At 36.6% G+C, this 23265-nt stretch overlaps 1 protein-coding gene across 5 annotated transcripts in view; it reads left to right on the plus strand.

The window, feature by feature from the left end:
* The window catches only part of MAEA (macrophage erythroblast attacher, E3 ubiquitin ligase), a 52461-nt gene that overhangs the window by 16543 nt on the left and 12653 nt on the right, over positions 1-23265 (plus strand). For 4 of the 5 annotated variants that reach the window (XM_063336619.1, XM_063336618.1, XM_063336614.1 and 1 more), the window contains 5 exons: positions 932-1114; positions 4160-4363; positions 19970-20092; positions 20959-21072; positions 23119-23195. In XM_063336619.1, coding sequence (XP_063192689.1) covers positions 1007-1114; positions 4160-4363; positions 19970-20092; positions 20959-21072; positions 23119-23195 — 626 coding nt within the window. In that variant the 5' untranslated portion in view covers positions 932-1006. The remainder of the gene's footprint in view (positions 1-931; positions 1115-4159; positions 4364-19969; positions 20093-20958; positions 21073-23118; positions 23196-23265) is intronic. The other variant, XM_063336615.1, reaches the window with a different exon arrangement.

Consider the following 23265-nt stretch of genomic DNA (forward strand, 5'->3'; position numbering starts at 1 on the left):
CTAAAATTCCTGTTTCCATGGAGTGATAGAACTTCCTGTCTAAATTGCTGATGCTGTCACTGTAGTGGAAGCAACATGATGGGAGTAGCTTAACATTTACTGTAAGTTTTTCCTAATTCATTCAGTACCCTAAAATTTGATCAGGCTGTAGACTGCTCCCATATATGTGTCCTTAATGGCCATCAGTAGCAGTTTTGATATGGCTGTCCCATAAAGGCATGGGACAAGTAGGACAGGAGACCTCTAAGACTGGGTAGTCTCTAAGGTGACGAATGGAGCCTCAGAGGAATTTAACAAACTTAGTTAAAAAAAGCCTACATTGTATGACTAAAAGAAAACTAATTCCAGTCCTACTGGAATTAATATTAAAAAGTAGTCTTTCATGGGCAGATACAGGTAGGAGACCTATTAGATTTCCTGAATAACCGTTAGTGTAGCATGTATAAATTTTTCAGTAACCTATATGCGTTATACAAGCTTTCTCAAACATAACTTTCTCTTCTTTTATGAACTCCTGGAGGAAAGAAATGTAAACTTAAAAAGCCATGTTCTGGTGGGTGATGTCTTAGTTGTAGTTAACTTGTAGGTTTCCTTTTTAAGATACACATTTATCTTTGCTTTCCGTTCTCCCTGAACTATTTCCATCAGTGCTTGCTGCAGTCAAAGCAGGATAGGTGAAACTGGTATCAGAAAAGAATCTACCAGCTTTTATTTCCTGTCACTGTTTTTTCGTAATCTTTGAAGTGTTAGTTCCTTGCTGAGAGGGCTTAAATAAGGGCTTTGATATGAGAACTCCAGTTCAGTGTCCTCTAGTGTCCTGAAACCTAGGTGGTGTTCTGACTGCATCAGATAAAATCATCAGTCTCTTTAGACTCTAGAAGATCTGACTTTTTAATATAGAAATTCTGATGACTTGATATTTCTCATTTAGGTGCCATATGAAACACTGAACAAACGGTTTCGAGCTGCACAGAAAAACATTGATCGAGAGACTAGCCACGTTACAATGGTGGTGGCAGAGCTGGAGAAGACGCTGAGCAGTTGTCCTGCTGTGGATTCGGTTGTTAGTCTCCTGGATGGAGTAGTTGAAAAGCTCAGTGTTCTGAAACGAAAGGTAAGTGTACCTTGTGACTGCTTTGTCTTTACAAAGTTAACACAAATAGTTATCTGCAATGCTGTTTGCTTTTACCACCTAAGAAGAATGAGTTAGAAACAAACTATATAGTATAAGCCATCCTTATTTTGGATGGGAATATTACTCATCCTGAGACTCATCAGAACACTTACTTGAAACAAATCTTGTAGAAAAATGAAAATAGCTCTGTTGCCTGGCTTTAGAGCAGTGCTTCTCCAAAAATAAATAGATGAAGCAAATGGTAGCAGAGTCATTTCATTAAAACTTAAATGAAATAACCAACAGATATAAATCTTGAGACTATATTAAGTGAAGCGTCAAAATACCTTGGAGGTTTGTAACATGAAAATAACACTGTCATGTATGTTGATTTGGGGTTTTCTGCTTGAACAGGTTAGCTAGGTGGTGAAAAGCTGTTCTGCAAAAGACTTCATAAATCTAATTGCTATTTTCATCTTTGGTTTGTGAGTCTTAGAGGTCTTGAAAGATACGTTTTCTTCACTTCTCTCTTACAGAAAGAAATTACTGCTATTTCTGAAAGAGGTGTTAGATTTTGCTTGTAGGTGTGTAGTAATGATGTGGAGGAGTAAGTTATTTACTTGTTAAATCTTTGCTGACTGCGGGGGTGTGTCTGAAGGCATTGCTGAATGTTTTGGGTGCAAGGCTCCATTTTAGTGTAATTGCTCATTTGTTTTTCACTGCCTGAAAGACTGTGGGGAATCTTATAGCTGCTCAGAAAGAACAAAAGGCAAAAAAATCTGTTTAACAGTAAAAGTCTTCTGAAATACAAAGGTCTTGTTTCTGCTCCAAACCCTCAACTCCAACTGTCTTCTCTGTAATCTCTGCCTGGAGCAAAATGATTGTTTTCTTTAGGGCCTTTGGACCCATGTGGGATCTCTGTTTCTTCCTGTGTTTAGACAAGGATCTGATGAACTGCTGAGATGGCCATAATAGAATTAGATGGTTCCTTTATTTAACACCTTAATGACTCCTAAAAATGAGCTTTTGAACACTGCAGGTTTCTTGGGTTTTCTCTTTTGTATCCTGTTTAATATGCTTGTTCCCTCAAGTTCTATTAATGTCCAGCTGGGCAAGTCCAGATAGACTTGCTTCAGAGGGTTTTGAAAAGGATCTGTAGCCTTTCTGAATGCACTAGAAGGATCAAAAAAGCAGCAAGAGCTGTGTAAGTCCAGATACAAAACCATATAAGGAGAGCCTTTTGGAATGAGAAGGGACTCAACCTTTGTGTCTGCCTGCCTTGAAGTCTTCTAGTTGTATTCAGAATAATTCTTGAGGTTGCCTTCACATCTGATAATACTGCAGACATCTAACAAGTGAAAGTGAGTTTTGGCTTGAGTTAGTATTTTCTTGTTGAATAGGAAAAGGCTCAGTTATAACTTAAAATAATGATCTCCAAACCATACGTTACAAAATAAAGCTCAATTCAGTAATAGAAGTAACTCAGATTTCAGGAATAAAAATAACTCAGGCTACAGATGTTTACATAAGTTTTAGTAAAAAAACCTGTGTTGTAGGATTTTTAGATACTAGAATTTGGTATCAAGGACCAGATCAGAGTCAAGCTTAATTGGGGCAAATGCTTGGTAAGCTCTTCTTGCACAAGTTTTCATGTATTTTACTTTGCTTACCAAATATTGATCCTTCCAGAACAAGTCTGTAAATAAGCATGCATGGTAAAGGTAATTAGAACCAACCTGTGCTTCTGGAGCTGGAACTGTTACCCAAGGATGATACTGTAGCCTGAATAGCTTGAGTACTGGGAAGGCAGACGTGCCAGCACAGAGTGCAAAGTGGGTTGCCAAAAGCCAGCCAGGTTATTTGGTTTGTGCGTGGTTGGCAAACCTGCATGGACTGTCCTGTTGCCATAGCTATGCAGTTTTTCAAACACAAGCCAGTGAGTTTAAAGTCACCACAAGTAAGGCAACCCAACCTGGAACTGCATCACTAGTGATTTATCGCAGATAGGAAAGGTGCTAAGCCTCCATTGTCTTCTGGTTTGCTTTTACCTTAGCAAGCATATAAAAGCACTGCAAGCTTTCTTGTGTTCTGTAGCCTGGCGTGACCCACAATTGTTACGTGCTGTATGCTGAGTCAGCTAGCTTTGGATTACGTTATGTCTGTAATAAAATTACTTGTTAAAATTTGCAGCATAACTAATCAGCCATATAACTTTAATGTTGAAGGAAAGTAAGTGTGACCTGAGTGCTTGTTTTTAATTAAAAAAAAAAAATGTTGTGGAGTTATTTTGGAGTGGGTGTTTTGCACTGGACATGCCAATATGTTTGCTTAAAAAAAAAAAGTCATTCTGCTTCCTCTGGACAAATTTATTTTTCTAAGTAAGGCTTCTAACAGTAGATACATATTTCCAGAGGAGCAGAGGTGAGTAAAATAATACCTGACGAAATAAATAAATAAAATAAAGCTGATAATTTTTGAAAAACTACTCTAAGATCCTTGAATTAAAGATGCCAAGAGGCCAAATGTTTATATAATTTTCATTATTGCATGACTGATTAGAATGGCTCCAGTGTATTAGAAGTAACGTGGGTTTACTCTGCATCACTCCTCAGTAGAACTAATTGAGTAGGACAGTCGCTTGAGGAAGAAGCCATGCATAGGTTAGAGGTGGAAATTCATGATTTTCAACTGTTTGGGCCAGATGACTGCAAACCTTCACAAAGCTCTTTGCAGAGCAGTTGGTGCTGTAGTTGATAACGTTGCTGTTTTCAGACTAACTGCACATTAAGCAGAAAAATGCATATGCTCGTAACATCAAATAAGTTGAAACTTACTTATATGCAAGAATATCTCAGAACTGGACCAGCCATGCTGAAACATGCAGTGCCATATGAAATATCTTTCTAAATAAAAAAAGCAAACGCTATTGGGAGTAACTGTATAATATGTAAAGAATGCTTACAAACAATTCTTTCTGTATTTTGCTTTAAAGGCAAATTGAAAATATATAGCTCTTATTTGTTCCTGTTAATTTTTACTTTTTAGGCCGTTGAATCAATCCAGGCTGAAGATGAAAGTGCAAAACTTTGCAAACGTAGGATTGAACATCTGAAAGAACATAGTAGTGACCAGCCAGCTGCTGCAAACATGTGGAAGAAGAAACGTATGGATCGTATGATGGTGGAACATCTTTTACGCTGTGGCTACTACAATACGGCTGTAAAACTGGCGAGACAAAGTGGTATTGAGGTTGGTAGCAATGTGCACTAATTTACTAATGAAACGGTAGTAAAGAGGAAGTTGGCAAATAAGAACAAGCTGCTTCAGCCCAGTATCAGTTATTTTTATGTATTAGCATGCCTTTATTAATAATGTTTATCTGTTAATCTTTCTAGGCCTGAGTTTGTTCTCATTACTTGTCATAAATTGTATTTTAATTTATTAAATAAGTCAACATTCAAGGCATAACTCTTAGTCACAAATTTAATGCTTTTAGATAAACACCTTACCCTGTTAGAATAATTTTCAGATGTCATACAGAATTTCTTGTTAGGGGCCTTTAGGGTGCTGATTAAGCAGTTGGTGGAGCTTCCCATCTGTCTAGCCACACTTGGATGATATGTGTAGGTGACCAGACTGAGCAGAATAGCACATGCTGACTGCAGGAACAACTGTTTTATTGTGTCATCCTATTTAATGCATCAAGAGGAAAGCTGGCTTATACTTTGGAAAACAAATCTTGATACAATTTGGGTTTTTTCGTAGCCAGTATATCTTGCATGGTCCACGGAAACTTTTTGCTGGTTTGCTTATTTCAATCTTTATGATTGTGGTTGTCACTTTCTTTTTCACTGGTTATCTAGTTGGTTTTGCTTCCATCTCATAATTGCTTATGAAGTGTTTGGAGTTTGTGCACCTTGGTGTAGCTTCTTTATGCAGATCAATGAATCCGCACTGTGGTCCTCTGACAGCCACAAGGACGTTGAAACTGATTCTTTAAGAACTTGCTGTTTATTTAGAGAAATTATGCTTTGCTAATTTTGGGTAGCGTTTGCTATTTGATCCTCAGTGATTCTTGAATCTTAAGTTCTTTTGATATTCCTAATTCCACAAGGTAGCAACTCTTCTGGTTAAAATCTTTCTCCTATAAAGATAAAAGATGCAGAGACTTTATTTGTATTACATGACTTACATACTTTGCCTTTCTTAAGTGACACAGTTGAACGCATCTCTCTGAGCTAGTTAAGGGGAAGAGATCTTTGTTGCTGGTGTCAAATTACAGCATATGTACCTGTTCTTTGTTTTGTGCAAGGAGCATGTCTGTCACATGTCTCTCTTACTCCGTGGCTGCTTTACCAGTCTGATCCTGTTCAACCAGCAGTGATTTGGTAAATACCAAAAATACCACTTCTGGCAGATGTTTCCCTCTGTTTTGAGCAGGAGCTCATCTCCTGCTGAATCATCTTGTTACCATACCTACTTGGTCTGCTGAAAAAGCACTATGGAAATATTTTCACTTTCATAGCAAATTCTATTATGCCTGATTAAGTAATGCTTAGCTTTGGTTTAGACATGAGCATGGAAGTCCATCATGATATACTGCAAGACCATGTTGTATGAAGGGTTTCACTTGTGTAGCCTTAAAGCTTTTGATTCCGTTTGCCAAACAGGAACTCTTGTGTTTAAAAAAAAAAAAAAAAGTTTTAAATAAGCTTATTTAACTTCTGCCTTCAGGCCTAAGTATTTTTATTTCCACAACATCAAAGTAACTTGAATAACACAGAACTCAGTTGCACATGTTGAATGCACTGAGGCCATATTTCTTCTATTTTGCTAGAATTATGCATTTTACTCAAAATTTACATTTCGGCTAAATGAGGATAGACTTCCCTCAGTCTCTCAACATTGTACTCAATCTGTTTTACTGTATGGTGATACTCATTGTGAACAGCTTTTACAATGGTAAGATACTGAGACTTGACTGTTACACAGAATTTGTGGTTTTGCTCGTTTAATAAGACAGCTTCTCTGGGGTGTTTTTGTTTCTTTCTTGCTGAAGGATATGAGCATTGAAACATTCTCTAATGGTTAATAATGTAACTTAGCTGTAGAGATTACAAAATATCATGGTATTCTTTTCTCATCCAAAGTAATCTTTGTGTACTGCAGTCTCAACTGCAATTTTGATAAATGTCTCCACTGCGGGGTTTAGAGGCACATTGCTATATGGTGAACCTGGTCATGTCTATTACCTGATTTTTTAATTTTTTTTGATACATCAAGACAACATTGTTACCACCGGGTAGGCACTATACCCCAAGTAGGAACCTGAAAAAGAGGTGATGCTGGTGGACAAGTTGAGCATGACCCACCAATGCACCCTTGTGGCAAAGACGACTCAACAGTACTCTCTGGGTTGCATTGGGATGAGCATCACCAGCAGGGGAAGGGTGTGGTGATCCAGCCCCTCTACTCAACTCTTGTTAGACTCATCTGGCTGCTGTATTTAGTTCTGTGCTCCTCTGAAGGCAGACTGAGGTGTGAAGTCTCCCTGTACTTGGAGATACTCAAACCCAGATTGGACTGGGAAAGGTCCTAAGTAACCTGTTGTAGGTGACCCTGCTTTGAGCAAGGGGACTACACAACCTGCAGAGGTCCCATTCTCAACCATTCTGTTTCTGATTGCAGGCCAAATGGCTAAAAGTACCCTTTGCTGCTATTTGAAAAGGCTGAATGAAACGGCTTTTTCCATTTCAGTTGTAGTTTGTGGATCCTAGGTTAAGCATCTTTCAGTAGCTGTTAGACCAGTCTTGGGAGCATGTCTCAGCCTGCTTGTTTTAAGTTCCTTTTGCATGGCTTCTGAATGCTAAGAGACCTGCAGAGCCGCTAAGGTACTTCATGGGTGGAAACAGTTTAGAAAGCATTCTGTTTCAGTGACCAAAAGCAAACCATTAAATCATTTATATGTTTGCCAGTAATACACAGCACACTGTTTGCTCAAAGATTGACTACGCACCATAGTGTCCAATTCTAAAAGTTATTGATGGGCTGTGACAAATTCTAGTCTGCTTTCTAAATTAACTACCTTCATAGGAATGATATTCTTGAATTCTTGTCATGGAAGATAAGCGCTTAAAAGCTGTGGTTATAAACTAGGAAGCAAACAGCTATGAAAAATGCTGGATGTGAAAAATTATAGGGAAGCTTTAATATTAGAGTTATGAACTAGCTCAGGTTAGGAATAACTTCTGGCATGCAGCATATATAAAGCATAATGTTATATGGCAATATAAGAAATAAACTACAAACGTATAATGTGTGTGATATGTCTTTAAAGAAAAGTAATGCTGTTTGGGAAAGAAAACCAAAATGTGAGTAATATTGAAATAAGAGCTGACAGTCAAGGACAGAAATGTCACGTTTGTGCCAAAGTAAATATGGCATGGAGGGGATTCTGGATTCTATTGTGGACTTTTTTCTTGGTGTGTTCTGGCTCCCTAATGATGTGAAAAACAGTTTTGGTTGAAGATATGAACTAGATGTTAAGTTTTTGTTATTGCATACAAATGAAGCTCATCAGTATCAGCTTGTTACACGTAATGATCTTATTTTGACTCTATTATGACCTTGGAGTGCAACACCAATATAAAAATGCATGTTTTCATCTGCAGATTCATATATTCACCTACCTGGCAGGGTTGTCTGTTAACTTAAACTTTGCTGTTCTGTGTTCTGCTACATTGGATGCTATCTTATTTCGGTGCCATTGATAGGCAAATCTAGATTTGGAAATACGTTGTTCCAGTAGGAAGTTGGTTGCTGTTTGTAGATAAGTTTCATAATGAGGTTAGGTATGTAGTGCTTTGTTTCCCGTTCTTAGGGGTGGTTGTTTTCTAAATTTTATGCTTTTTCTAGCCCCCTTTTTCATAGGCTAGGAAGGAAAAAAAAAACCATGTAAAGTGTCCTTATGTTCTTTGCTATGTAATAGCCATAGTGATTTTTGCCTATATGATTGAAAACAAACACAGATTCTGAAGCTGAAAGTCTCTTAAATGCCATAAATCCTCTTTCTGTCTTTGCTTAGTTTTAGTAAAAGAATATATGTGCTTGCCTTAATGCCTATACTGTACAAAAGTTGTACAAGTGGCAATGCTTTTTCTGTGACGAATCGATTAAATTTAAACCACGTGTCTGTGTGTTAGGGCAAGGAGCAAATGATTTAGAAATCTATAAACCACTGAGGGACAGAACTACTACACCCCTGGGAAGGTGGGCAGTGGCTCTGTAAGGTTGCAGGTATAAGAGAACGCTTGAGTTGAAATAACTCTTTTTTAAACAGCTTAAAATTGGTTAACTTGACCTTGCATCATGAATTATGCATGCCAATCAAAGTTTTGCAAATTAATGTTCTTAGATCAGTAATTAAATAGGTGTATCATTCTTCAAAGATACTTAACCTAGCTGTTTGCATTAATCCCACAGTATGCTTTTTGTTTTTGGGAATTGTTGAGGAAAAAAAATTAGTATTCCATTAACTTCAAAAGTTTTGTCTAGATATATGACCATTCTAAACATTGACCTGTATCAGAAGGGCTTCTTGACACTTGAAGCATTATTAAATTAATTAAGAGCAGTCCTAAAAAGATAACAGTTTTTTTGAAGCAGGAGTTCTGATCTTCAGTTTTTGTCAATGGTTTCCTTCTCGAGCGGAACTTCTAAATCTATGATAACAGTTTTTCCCTGGAGAATATCAAAATACAGCAAATACTACAAAGCCATTCTGAAAATATTTCACTGTCTTTCAAACTGGTATAGTAAATATATTATTTTTTAAAAAATTTTATTAGTATAAACGAAAGGAATAATAGTCACTGAAAAAAGCTCATTATCTTCTGTTCTCCCCTCTCTCCAATTTGGTCCAATTCTTTCTCTTTTCTACTGCATAAACACAGCTTCAGTTTTAATAATTTGGAAACCATTTTGAATGGATTTGCTTAACTGAGTATTTGGAAAGATACCTGCAATGAATTCAGGTGTGTTACATCATCTTAATTTTTTTATAGAAAGTCATGAAACCTTATTTGGTTGTCTTCTGGAATAACAGAAACTTGAATTCCTTGGGTCAAGCTGCATGGCTTTTAACCAAGTGCCTGATCTTTTCTTCATACTGTTCTACATCATTGTTGCTTTTTTCAACTACAAAGTTAAAGGTTCTTTCTTTGCTTTATAAAAGTGTTTCTCAATGCTGTGAAATAATCCTTCAGCTGGGACCTCAGTAGAAGGCCGCTGAATGATTTCTCTGTTATGGGGCAAAATCTTACTGAAGCTACCATTTTTGAAGTCATCCTTACCCTGAATAACTGTTCCTACTTGATAACTCTCAAAAAAAAAAAAAGGGGGGGGGGAGATGGAAAATGACCTGCACGTTTGAGCATCACAAACAGGAAGAGTATTCAGTCTTAACTCAAAGTGAGTGAAAAATGCTCACTGAGAGTACTATTCTAATCAAAATGTGATAGGCTTAGGTCTCTCTGAAGCTCACCTCCTGGTTGTTGACAGAGGAGAGCAGATGATATTGAACCCATAGCTGCTTGGATTTTTAAGGAAAGTTCCATATTCCATACTTAAGAAGCTGATTGTCTTTGCCCCACTGGAATGAACATTTCTTATGCCTGTGTAGCTGGTGTTCTTGCTCTGAGGGCTGTGCGGGACAAAGGCATTCTGTGGTCAGTGAATGTCCACAATTGCAGGTAGATCTGCATGTCGGGAGAAATGTGCAGGTAACATACTGTTTCTGTGTTTCTGGAGATTGATCTGTGCTCCACTGAGTCTTTTAACGCAGCTAGAGCTGCATTGCAGTTTGTGAATGAATAGACTGTTGCCATAGAGGACCAATAGCAGTATATATGCACGGAAGAAATAAGCGTGTGCTTTGTTGGTTACAGCTGTGTTCTACCAGTCCTTCTCCCCAAAGGCCTGAAACAGCTATTCAGATTTAACTTACATGGTTAGGTGAAGTAGGAATGAAAACTTAGGTCTAGAGTGAAACTTAAAAATCTAGGAAACTTTAAAAAAAAAAAATCTTAGTGAAACTTAAATCTAGATTTAAATCTAAAATAGTCATAACAAATACGCTATATAATACAGTTCAAGACCATTTGATCAGTAAACTCTTAATACTTGAGCAGGATGTATGTCAGTAATATGTGATTGCTTCAGTAAGAAATCGATATGGAAGTTTAGAAAAGCTTAAGTTTGACTGAAGGAAGCCATATGATCTTAAAATTAAAAGCTGAATAAGTACTTCTCTTAACAATCATACCAGTATACCCTTAGAAATCTTCCTTGTTAAGACATGTAGTCCAAGAATGGCTTGTAGGCAAACACACAAATATGTATTAAATTAATTAATCAAAACAAGTTTATATTCACAACACTTCAATTTTAAATAGGTAAATAATATTCAGCATAATGTTTGAATGTATTCTTTGCTTCACTGTCACGCAGATAGGCAAGCTGACTTTCTAAATGTGGGCTGAATGGCAAAAGGTATATTTTGTCTGGAGCTATTTGTGTCTCTCTCTTGTGACTTGCTGTTCCCACACTAGAGATGTTTGAGAAAGCTACATGTGAAGGAGCCTCTAAAATGGCACAACTTATTTAAAGGTGCCAGGATGTTAACTTGTGCTGTTTTGAGTTACCTTACAGTACTAGGCTACAGAAGAACAACTCAGAAACTCCTTTAAATGTGTTTTGGCTGTTCGCAGTGTAGGCATGGCAACTTTCGCTGGATTGATATAATGAATGTCTGGGTGTGTTCATCTGAATTTCAAAGTGCTGTAATTCCTGAACAGCCTTACATCTGCGGTTTGTCTCAAGCATCTTTGGGAATTAGAATTATGTAAATATGAAATAGTCAAGATTGCAGAATAACAAACTTTCTCATTACAAATCATTTGACGCTTCAAAAGCCAGCAACATGAAGTGTGCTCTGATGTTGAATGTCTGTTTTTTCAGTCCTTTTAGACAAAATGGATTACCTATAATGCATCACAACAGAGTTAATTTATTACAAAAGACTTAGTCTGGAAGGCTAGTGATTCAAGAAAGATTCTTGAATTGAAGTTTTATCTAAAGGGAGAATGGGTATTATCACCTGTAGATTGCCTAGATATAGAAGAGGTCTGGTTTCAGTTATGCCTCTGAGATTTTTCTTTCTGTACTTTTCCCTGCCAGGCATTCCTTCAAAGTGTAAAAATTACTTTACATTTAACACTTTTGCTTATTACAATACTAGATGATAGGAGTTCACTTTTTGTGATGTGTGTAGCTGCTAATACAGACTGATCCTGCTTGGGCAAAAGCCGCAGGGTTCGTTCTCAACTGGCAAAGGATTAGTTGTCTTTCCTCCTGTTAGGAGAGGCCACAACAGAAAATGGCCAAGGTAGAGCTAAGAACCAGAGGCTGTTTTTTCCCTGCCCAATGATGCATCTTAAGCTCCAGAGGCTTTGTTGCTTTGTGCTAGTGTAGTAATTTATTACTGTGCTTAGTGTGGTATAACGTACTGCTGGATAAGGTGCAGCCATTTGCTGAGCTACAAAAATTCCTGAGACAGGAGTAGAGGATGCATTGGGAAAACAGCTTGCCAATAACCAACCTAAGTGCTAGTTGCAACTGTGGGGCTCTACCAAAGTGGCTTATATGCATGAGCAAAAGTAGGCGGATGAAACATTTCTCTTTATTTGGCTCTGGAGCAGTCAGTACCAGAGTATGTATAGTTTTGGTGACCACACCTTAGGAAAGCTGTTAGAAAAATTGGATGGAGATGACTGGAAAATATAAGGGGGTGGGTGCTTTTGCTAGGTATGAGAGCAAAAATCATATACTAAGGAATTTCATAATCTAGTGCAGAAACACTTAGGGAGGAAACAGTACGCAGAATCAGAAGTCAGAAAAATTCAAGTATGAAATCAGACAGAAGGTTAGAACGTGATTTAATCACTAGAACCAGCTACCAAAAGAAGTACCAGCATCTCCTAATGTTATATAAAGACAATCTTCTGACAGATAATCAGTCAATCTAAGTTACTGAGGTCTTTCAACAATAACCAGGTAAAATTAAAAGGTCTGTGCTATACAGAGGCCGTGGAAGATGCTCTCATGTGAAAGCTCAACTGTACACCATGGGATACTGTGTTTACTTTGTAGACAAAAACTTTTCTGGCTCTTCTGTTGATGAATCTGTGGTTTGGCTGTCTGTCTCTGCTTTTTTTCTAATAGCTAGCTCTGCAGCTGCCTTTTGAGTAGGACATTCCATCAATTACTCTGTTTATTTTCTCTGTAATCCTGTTAATGTGTGTAGCATTATAACACTTAATAGTAGCTTAATGAACATCAGACAACATAATTTTATGAGCAGAGAGTAAGGAGGCATCTTAATGTTAGTTTGTGCATCATTTTAACTGACCTTCAGTAACTGTGATGTTGCTGTATTGTCGCTACCTATGCCATTGTTTTCTTGATAATTTGTGTTTCCCTTTGATCTCAATGCAGTTTATACATAATCTGCATTCAGTCTGAAGGATGTGTTGTGTAACGAGTGGCCTTTTTACTCCTCCCCTTTTATAGGGGCAGAGGAATTGACTGGAGAGGGAAAAGTATCTCTCCATGTTACTGCCATCAAAACCTATTGACCTGTCCCACTTTTCATGTGCATCTCATGTTTTTCTTTCCATACATGTTTCCTAGTGGGCAGTGTTACTGTGGTGTGTTCTGGTCCTCCTGCTGACTGACGTGTCTTTCACTGTTTGCCCACTGCGGAAATACAATAACCCCTTTATTCTTCCCCAGATGGTCCTGTTGTCTACCTTGTAACTCCTTGCATATGCCTTCTTCCCAAGTTGTGTAATGGTAATCATGGCATCTAGGTGATCCCTGGACTTGCTGTGTATTCATCACAGAGGAAAGTTTAACAAACTAATACATTAATATAGAAGACTAATTTGACCTTTTTGTTCATAGCTGTTCATTATTCCATTTCCATTTCAGTTCTATAGCTGCATCCTAAATTATATTGAAGGTTGCAGGTTTGAGGTTATGTAGTTCAGTATGTGAGTAGTCATTGAAAACTTAACACAGCTTTTTTGAAGTTGTTGTTTTAGAGTGGTCTAAGTGTTTATTGTATTTCATATAGAAGTAGTTTAAATAAATGCTTACTGTACTACTGAATGCTAAAGTAGATCAGCAAAACCTTTTTTAATATGAAGGTAGTGCTCTTATGCATGTAATACGTATAGATAGTTGGTCTCATTAAAACTGTCATTGGTACATAATCTTGGCAACAAGCCACTAATAGCTTGAGGCATACTGGCCTATTTTCAATTTAGTACTGCTGCTAGTAGGCAATTAAAAATAAACAATTTGCTTGTTTAAAAAAATACATAAACAGTATCTTATGATATTATGAATCACCTATTTTATACAACAAATAGCCTATTTTATGACTGATGGTATTTCCACCAAGGAAGCTTTCTTCTCCACAAAATGCTACCTTTCTCCACCTGAATCAAATATTTTCTTTTTTTTTTTTTAATATTGTTATAAGCCTGTCTTTTCTTTTTGGATGAATCATCTTGTTTTGAGATAGCTCATAAAGGTTTTGAAAATATCAAGTATTGCTTGTTTTAGTACTTGTTTCTGTTTGATTTTGAGCCTTTCTGAAGATTCATATTTCATGTGCAAAATATTCTTGATTTAATTTTAATACATAAATGTTCATGTGACTTATAAGGGATTTTATCATGCATTCCTTCTGACAGCTTTCCAGACTTGTGGCTGGAGATGTCATAAAATAAAAGTACTTCGACTCTTGTATATAGTAGAGACCAATGGAGAGGAATGACTGTTGACCTGACTGCTCCAAATCTTAAAATGTTACTTAAATTAAAACCCTCAAATGAACGTTACAGAAATTTTGAGCAAAAGCTGTATTGCTACTAAAGAAATGGTGCTTCTGTTCTTTTTAAGCCATTTTTGACATGAGATCAAAACCAAAGTTGACATTTTGTTGTATCTGGTGCTGAAATGTGTGAGCAGTTTTCTTGGTGAATTTAGAGCTGCCCATCTAGATTTGAAACTGTATATTGAGGAGTTTGGGGTTTATATTTTGGAATGGACTAATGAAAACATTGTCTTATATATTAAAGAAACAAAATCATTACTGACTCTTTAAAAACGATTTATAGGGAAGTTCAGTTTTTTTATCTGCTGTGAAACAGAAACTCTGCCTCTCATATATATTGCTGTCTTTTAGTTATGACTGTGAAACTAATGAATAATTGTGATTTTAGCTTGAGGTGTAGTTACAATGTAAAGACGTTTCAATTTAAAAAAAAAAAAAAATTGGATGAAGGCTTCTGGTTGTGTGCTGATGTCTGTCCTGGTTTCAGCTGGGGAAGAGTTAATTTTCTTTCTAGCAATTGCTGTGAAAGGAATGTCAATAATACCTATTGTTTTTAGTTGTTGCTAAGTGATATTTACACTGTTCAAGGACTTTTTTCAGCTTCCCATAGAAGAATAGAGAGAAGGATGGAATGGTCAATGAAATATTCCATACTATAGATGTCATGCTTAGTATATAAATGGGGGTTAGCTGGGGGACAACAATCCATGATCACTGCTCAGGGTGGTGCCAGTTCACTGGGTAGTGAGAGCGACCTGTGTCACTATTACTATTGTTATTGTTACTTTTCCTTTTCTGTTATTATTTCTATTAAACTGTCTTTACCTCAACCTATGAGGGTTTTTTTCCCCCCTCTTTCCCCTCCTTCCCCCTTCCTTCTTGGGGGGGAAAAAAAAGGGGTGGATGAGCGAGCAAGCGGAATTTCAAATTCATGCGAAGATAAAATATCTACCAGTTAGAAACAAATATCCTATTACCTTTGTATGTACCTTCTCATTATTTTGCAGGTATTATTCTTCATATAACTTTCACTGTGTTTTTTGGGAATCACTTTTTCTACCTTTCTGTAGCACAACCACGTGAATTCATTAAGTTCTGGGCCCATTTTAATTTTCCTCTTACTTTTGATGCCTGAAACTAGTGTTTAAAGTACTGATTGGTTTTGATTACAAAGCAGTTATTCCATGACTTCTAGAACTTGTGTAGCCTGGCTTGCTGCAGGTTTGTCCTATAGCTGATGTAAGCTTTCTTCTGAATTGTCCCCTGTGTGGACAAAGCCTGCAGCAGATCTTGCCAGTGTTGACTCTTTGATATCTAAATAATTAGTAAGTGTTTGCTGCAACCTTTCCCTCCAGTAAGGCCAGGTGCTGATGAAAACAGGACGCTGCTAAGGAGAGAAACCTGGCAAGGAGTGAGATCCCCTGGGAATTCTGTCCCTGTCGGCTCCTCCTCATGCTGACCAGAGGGTCCGAAGGTGGGGGGAGAGTTCAAAGGAGGGGACATGCACATACATGCTTTGGATGTTCTTAGCAAGAACCCATCTCAGAAAATGCAAGTGCCATACGGGGATATAGCTTTTACATTGGCAAGGACTATATATTTAGTAATAATCATCATAAAGGAATCCTCGTTCTTCAAAGTATTTTATACCTTAATAATTGGAGTTCTGTGCAGAATCATAGGGTTGGCAACCTCCCTCCCTGGAGGCACTTGCAGTTTAAAAAGAAGCAGTGATATTTTAAAAGCTATATATATGTAAATCAGGCAGAGTACAGGGTGATGGATAGATGTATTATTTAAGTAAGTCTCTTAAGTGTCTTCAGCCTTCATGGGCAGTTTTCTCTAATAATAAATGTTTTTCTCTGAAAGTTTGAACCATTGTAATGGAACTAAGTAGTCCTTTTGTGATAAAGTTCATCCAGTGCTTAAATAGCTACCCTTCTGATACCTGCTTAGTGGCTGTTGAATAGAAGGGAAGGTTAGTTCATTTTAGTCCAGTAGTGAGGGTTTTCTAAGCAGAAATGATGAAATCTAGGCGTTACTTTCTTTCTCATACTAGAAGGAAGAAGAATGCTTACGCTGTGTTCCCCCCTTTAGTGTTTGGATAATTGTCAGTAATACTTATAGACAGAGTTCTTCTCCTTTTTGAGCAATTTGAAACTATTTTTCAGAACAGTTGTAGAAGCCTAACTAAATGAGTTTGATGTTAATCAGTCTTCCTACCCCAAGTCAGGTATTCTGCGTTTGTAAGCAAGTTAAGGCAAGGTAATTTAGGCAAAACTATCATGGCAATGCACAAGAGGCTGGAAAGTCTGTGCTAAGAGTTGTGGTTTGATAACAATACTGAAATAATCTGTGTGCAGTACAGGGTTCTCCTATGCTTGTGCATTACTGGAAGTAAAATATTGTAATCACTTTTACAACATGAAAAGCGAAATTGAGGAAGACTTTACAATGTTGCAAAGATGGTAATTTAAAGACTTTAGAAATGCTTTTTAATTTGTATACAAGTCAGAAAACATTTGCCATGATGCTGAACGCTGTGTCAGTCGGAGGCGGAGTGTGCAGCAACAGATTTCTTGCTGCAGCTTTTTTTCCACCTGCAAAACTGGTGGTAATATTTCTCTAAAATTGTGTATTTACATTCACTCAATTTCATATGTAAACAAGTTATATAAGAGAGGTTGTTCCTGTTAGCATATTAAATCTTAATGCTGTTTTAGAAACTGAGAACATTTGTGTCATCTACACCCTATGCAACTCTGAATTGCAGAATACCTTCGGAAAACTATTCAGGATTGGGGTCTTAATGGGGATTTTTCTGACTGGAATGCGAGATACTTCTTACAGCTGCTAATGCTGTTAACTGGTTCCCATCCATACACGATGTGGCAGACACGTAGTACCCCAGTACTGGTCTGTGCAGGAGAGCTGTGCTTGTTTTGATAAAGCCAGATAATCCTCTGATAGTCTGTTCTTCTATTCCCTTAGTCCTGGCTAATGAAATACACCATGCAGAAGCATCAAGAGCAGGCACCACCAAAAATGGAAGATAGGAAGGCATGATCAGATTAAAAAAACTTGGCTGACATGAGCATGTGTGGGTTTTTTAAAAGGTTTATCGCCTAATTGTATCTTAGTATTTTTCTTCTATCAATCTGTGTGATTAAGACTTCTAACGACTTTTTATCAAATGCAAAAGCTATTTCTTTCCCTACAAATGAATTTCTTAATGGTTTTTTTTTATATTGTTCCCTAACTTTCTATCTAGTCAGCAGTGAAGAAAATCCTATTTATTGGTGAAACTTAAATGTGATTGTTAGTTCTGAAAGGAACTCTTTTAATTAAAAATGTTCTTCTCTGTTTTCTGGATACATACTGTCTATTTAATAGAGATGGTTGCCAAGCTTTGACTTCTTTTGGCAACTGCAAATCTAATTAGCATTTCTGTTCCAAATAGAACCTTTTTACTTTAAATTTGTAAAAGGAACGTAGGAATTCTCCTTTTATTCATGAGAGTTTTGTCTGCCTCAGCAGCAGCTACAATTTTTTTTGCTCACAGTTGAGCATTGCTACACTAACATCTGATTGATAAATACATATAGCTGGGATTCTCACACCCGCTTATTGAAATAAAACACATGCTGCCCTTATGCTTCTTTTAAAAAATAGAAATTTGTTTTGTGATGAAGCTTGAACTATAAAAAGCTAGCAAATTAGGTGAAAACAGTGATTTGTTGTCTGCCTAGCATATCCAGTCATTTTTTTAATGTAGAGGGAAACATTTCTGTCTTAATTTGGTGTAAAAGTAAATGCCGTTCATTAGAAGAACACATAGCTTGAATAAGCTTAAGGAGATGGGAGATGTATGGAGATGTTGTTATTTTTAACTCAAGTTGAATTGTCTTTCCATTCAGCAGCTATGTGGAAAAATATGCAAGCAAGATAACGAATATGGCTGCATTATATGTCAAATTGCTTATACAGATGAATTACATGGGCAAGAGGTTTTTATGTGGTCACCTTGTCACGCACAGGGGAATAATGCACTTCTCTTTTTCCACTTGAGCGTATCATCAGAAAAACTTTGAACCACCAAGGAGATTATTCTCTTGTAGGAAAAATTCCAAAAAAGAAAAACACCTTTTGTGGAATAGGTTGGCATTCTTTCAGTCCATTGCCAACACACTAATAGAAATTACTAAATTTTTTTTTGTTATCCTTAAGGGGATGGGAGGAGTCACTGAAAGTCCAATCTTAATTTTGTTCTACAAACTAGCAGCTGTTTTAACTCTGACCTGAGTCTGACTGACTTAGTTTTGATAACACTAGAACTGCTTGCAACCCTTTAGTCATTTGATGGTATAATGGTTTTGTTGCTGTGGTCATACAATCTATAAAATGTAGTTGCATGTCAGCTGCCCTTAATGTTTTGTTTTTAAACTTACCTTCAAGTCATAAGAGGAAAGCTTTAGAGAAAAGTTGCAACTTGTGCTGCAATTTAGAAATGCATGGGGCTTGTTTGTTTTTTGTAAATAACCATTCTGACAAACCTAGCATGATCTGGTCCACTTTTCCAATAGTACGAGACATCTTGTATTTATAAGGAAAAATTGTCTAATGAAATGCAAGATGTGAATGTGATATGCCTGATGCTACTTCTGTTATTTATCTTTGTCTCAGGGAGGCATCAATTCTAAGACTAAGTATATTCAGCTGTTCTAACAGCTGAAAATGCCATCTATTTCTGAGAGTCGTTTTGTTCACTAGAGCTACTGTAATATTTGTTGTATTCAGCTTCAGTTGCGTAATTTTCAGTGTTTTGCTGTGAAATCTACATAAAAATGAACTTGTGCATATTAATCAAACACTTAGTACTGCATTTCTGTTTGTCTATTGAATTATGGTTTCTCAGTGTATTTTTTTCAGCAAGGTAGGAACTGTCATAACATAACATATACATGGCAGCTCTGAAATAACTTCTGGTAGTGCCAGTTCAGAAAATGGATCCTGTTAATATCATTTGGGAAAATCTACCTAAGTCTCTTTTTCAGCAGAAAGATATGGGGAAGATAAATTATTTGATATCCTACTAGTTGTGTTTGCCTTGATTGGTATGAATGTGTCAAGCTGCTAGTAATTAAAAAGTAGCATAGGCATATTACAGGTTTGCTCCAGGCAAATTTGGTACTAGATCACTGCTTTTTCTTCAAAAACATCTGCTTGTGATAGGCACTTGAGGAATCTTGCCCACCCGTTGCCTAACTTTTTTTTAATATAATAACTTTGTTTTATCACCTCAGTGTCGGATGTTGTCAACAGAACTACTGTAAGCAATTGAAGGTGTAGAGCTTACAACAATAAGCAAATGAGAGAAAATATACTGGAGACCTGAGACTGTTGTAGGACTTTGCTTAAAACTCAATAGTTATAGATGGCTATGTAAAGTAGATTTAGATTCTCTTCTTTTATATAGTTCTTGCTCACTTTAGCAAATGTTATGACATTGTTATGGTCCAATTGACGTAGTAGGCCAAGCTTTGAGGAAACCAAGTCCTCCTGAAAGCGTGAGCTGCACTGATCATGGGATCTGGTCGCTTCCTGTGCAACGCTCCTAGGTTTAATCTTTACTCTTTCTCTTTTTTTCTAGTTCTCTTATATAAGTAGACTCAGAAAAATACTGTCACTATCTCACTATCAGAGTATCTCAGTGCATGGAATTGCAGTCTTTAAAATATACTGAAATGTCTTTTCATAAAGTACTGTCCTAAAAAACAAAGGTCTCTAGAACAAAGTCTTTTGTATATCTGTATTCTAGCTCTGTTGAAGAGTGAATTGCTGTGTAAAGTATCTGTACAACTTAACAACACCTGTTTTCCTTTTTGTTTTTGAAGGACTTGGTAAATATTGAGATGTTTTTGACTGCTAAAGAAGTGGAAGAGTCATTGGAAAGACAAGAGACTATGACTTGCTTGGCTTGGTGTCATGATAACAAATCCAGGCTCAGAAAAATGAAGGTAGGAAAATGCAATGTGTCTTGCTTAAATTGTTTTCTAAATGTTTTCTAAACTACTTGGATATTTGATGTGGTCAGTTTGGTTTAAATTATAGGTCTTGAATGAGGCCTTGTATAAAAGTAATGACAGTAAGTACAGAACTCTTCTTTTAAGAAGGTGTAGGTAGTTGGAGCTAAACTAGCTCACGCAAATGCCATCTTATGGATGCAAGTGTTGCTTGAACAAATGATGTTCAAATAAATAATACTGAGTTGGTTTTGGTGTGATTTACAAACATCTAAATACAGAAATGTGTAGTGTCTTGATGCATGTGAACTTAAATTTATAACTCTTTGCATCCTGCTGAGAATATAGCTCAGTTTATATATGAAGGTATTTTAAGACTGAGATTAATTGGTAAACCTGTGTCCTCAGGCTTAACACTGAGAGAAATTTCATACAGGTTTTTGTATTAGTATTTTTTAAGTGTTGTATATAAGACAATAAAGTTTGAGTAAAAAACTAACTTTCTGTGAGAAACTACTGTTGAAATGTTTGGTTTTTTTAAAAAACAAAAGCCAAGTCTAATCAAGTAATAAACACAGTAAGTCTGTCTAGCCATTGAATGCCATGACCTGAACACGCTGCGTACTTGTTCCTATGCAGTTGGTTTAAATTTCCTTGTCTCTTAAATTCTGCATTTCAGAACATGCTGTAATGTTTTATAGGGCTTGCAGAAATCTGTTTTTAACTGATATTAACCAAAATCCCTGCCTCCCTCAAAGATGTTTGTGTCTTATTTTTTTTTTAAACTAAGCGCTTTCTTTAACCAAAAATGTTTGAGTGCACTTAATGATAAGCAAAGAGTGACGTTCTCTGTCACTCAGGGGCGCCAAAATGAGAATGAACCGAAGATGGGACGCAAAAGTAAATCGGACAGTGATTACTCTAAAGAAAATGATGATCTTGTTATGGAAACCATTAAAGGAAAACCAGAATTGGTATGTAAACACTTGCATAATTATACTGCTAAAAAATCCCCCGTGTGTAATCTTAATATGTTAAGTAATATAAGAAATAAAATCTGAACGTCTTACTTTTTCATCACCAATCTTCAACAAACAATAAATAAGGAAAAATCTTCCCCATCCCTCTTTTTGGAAAATGACAACAACAACAAAAATCTATTTCTGCAAGCCCTACTTGTTGGTTTGTTTTTTTGGGTTTTGTGTTTTTTTGTTTTTTTTTTTTGAACAAACAAAGCTAAGGCTGTGAGAGATCAGAGTTGGAAGAAGAGAAATCACTATGCTTCTTATTGAAACACAAATAAACATTTCTTCTGTTTCTGGTTGCTTAGCTCCTCATCAATGTTAATGTTCTAAAATCCCAGCCACCACCTTGATGCAAGCCTAATATAAAAATTAAAGTGTGTTTGCCTGGGAAAGCATATGGTCCTATAGTCTTTACAGATGTGAGCTATCTAAACTCTTGTGAATAGCTGCTATGGAATTGTTTGAAGGTATACAAAGTTGAACTGTATGTATCATGAGATTGTCTAGGACTCTTTTCTTCTAGTTACACTTGTCTGCAGAACCCATACAGCCATTGGCTTGCAGCTTACTTGAAGATTCATAAAAACAAAACACAGACTCTGAGGATTGTTTTGGGTTGTGGGTATTTTTGCTCCTGAAACATTTTAACAAAATACTAAGCCCTAGGATTTAGTAACATTAACAATTAAAGAGCTTGGATGAGTTTTTCAGTAGAAATGAATTCAGCTAAAATTCTAAAAGAGGGATAGATGTTGATTGGTGTAACAGGGTATTTTAAAATAGTTAAAATATAAAATTTCAAATAAAGCAGAGAAGAAATTGTTATTCTCTGCTAAACATGGGCTTGAGTACAGAAAAATGCATAGTTGGAAAATTCCTTAAACAAGTCTATTTTAATATATGACAGAATGCATCATTTTTATGTTCAAATGGCTTACACTTCAAATCTTAAAATAAGCAATTGTTGTAGTGTGTGCATTAGTCACCCCAGGCAGTTAACTGATACAAATTTGGAGTTGCTCAAATTCCTACTGAAGTCACTGAGGAATTTTGATATTTCTGTGCTGATGGACAATAAACAAAAGGCAACTATTCATTAGAAGCATGGGGGAAGAAAAAAACCGTTTGCCAAATGGAGCAGGGTAACTCAAGGAATACAATTCTTTTCAAGACTAAAAGGACTTTGGGTATTTTTTGTTTTCTTAGAGTAATAAAACAGTTGACTGTGTCCCTGTAAAGAAGCATAGTGACTTCTTCTTTTATGGGGGGGAGAATCTTTTTCTTTTTAATTCCACATATTTAAAGTTTTTTTATAGATTTTGTGAACTGGTGATGGAATTTGATTTAAAGGGACACTGTCAACTTCATTAGGCTTCAAATTTTACCTTTTTCCAAAAACAGGTAAATGCCACTTGGTTTTCTTGTTTGAGACTTGTTTCCAGCATGGCTTTTAGATGTTTGACAAGAAGAGTGGGATAGAACTTTGAAGAAAGGGAGGGAGGGGACTGCAGCAACTTAAACTCTGTGCTGTTTTTTATTAATATTGGGGACTTTCAAAATAGTGTTCAAAGGTTTGTTTCTTCCTTGCAGTCTTCTGGGTAGACCTCTCTTGTCCTAAATTATCACATAGCCCCAAACTTCTGTTGAATCTACTACTTCAAATTGTAAGAAAGTACAGAGAAACCACCTGTTACTCTCACTTTCATCTCAGGCAATGATGCTTTCAGTTATTAGGAAAAAGTTCATCCCTGCTAAATACTGAAGTTTTGAAGGAGGCAAGAGGAGGAGGCTTTTGTTTGCTTTTAGGGAATTCTGTGCTGATGTCTTGTCCATAAAAATCAGCATTTCAGCTTTTTTTGCATGAATGCCTAAAAGCAAGCAAACAAGGCTGCATGTTATTAACACTTTCTTTTTTGTTGTGCACACGTAGTACTTAACATACTGTGCAGTGCAGTTTTGGCACCATCTAAGACCCTGTCTTGTCTTTAATCTCAGAGCTGTCTGGAGTTCAGCCTAAGGATTCAGGAGTTCATTGAACTCATTCGACAGAACAAGAGACTGGATGCTGTGAGGTATGAAATTAGGATCCTTACCAAACAAATTTTCTTAACAAGATGGTATTATGCTACATTAGAAACATGT

Source organism: Chroicocephalus ridibundus, chromosome 5 (genome assembly GCF_963924245.1).
Source record: "Chroicocephalus ridibundus chromosome 5, bChrRid1.1, whole genome shotgun sequence".
Lineage (NCBI taxonomy): Eukaryota > Metazoa > Chordata > Aves > Charadriiformes > Laridae > Chroicocephalus > Chroicocephalus ridibundus.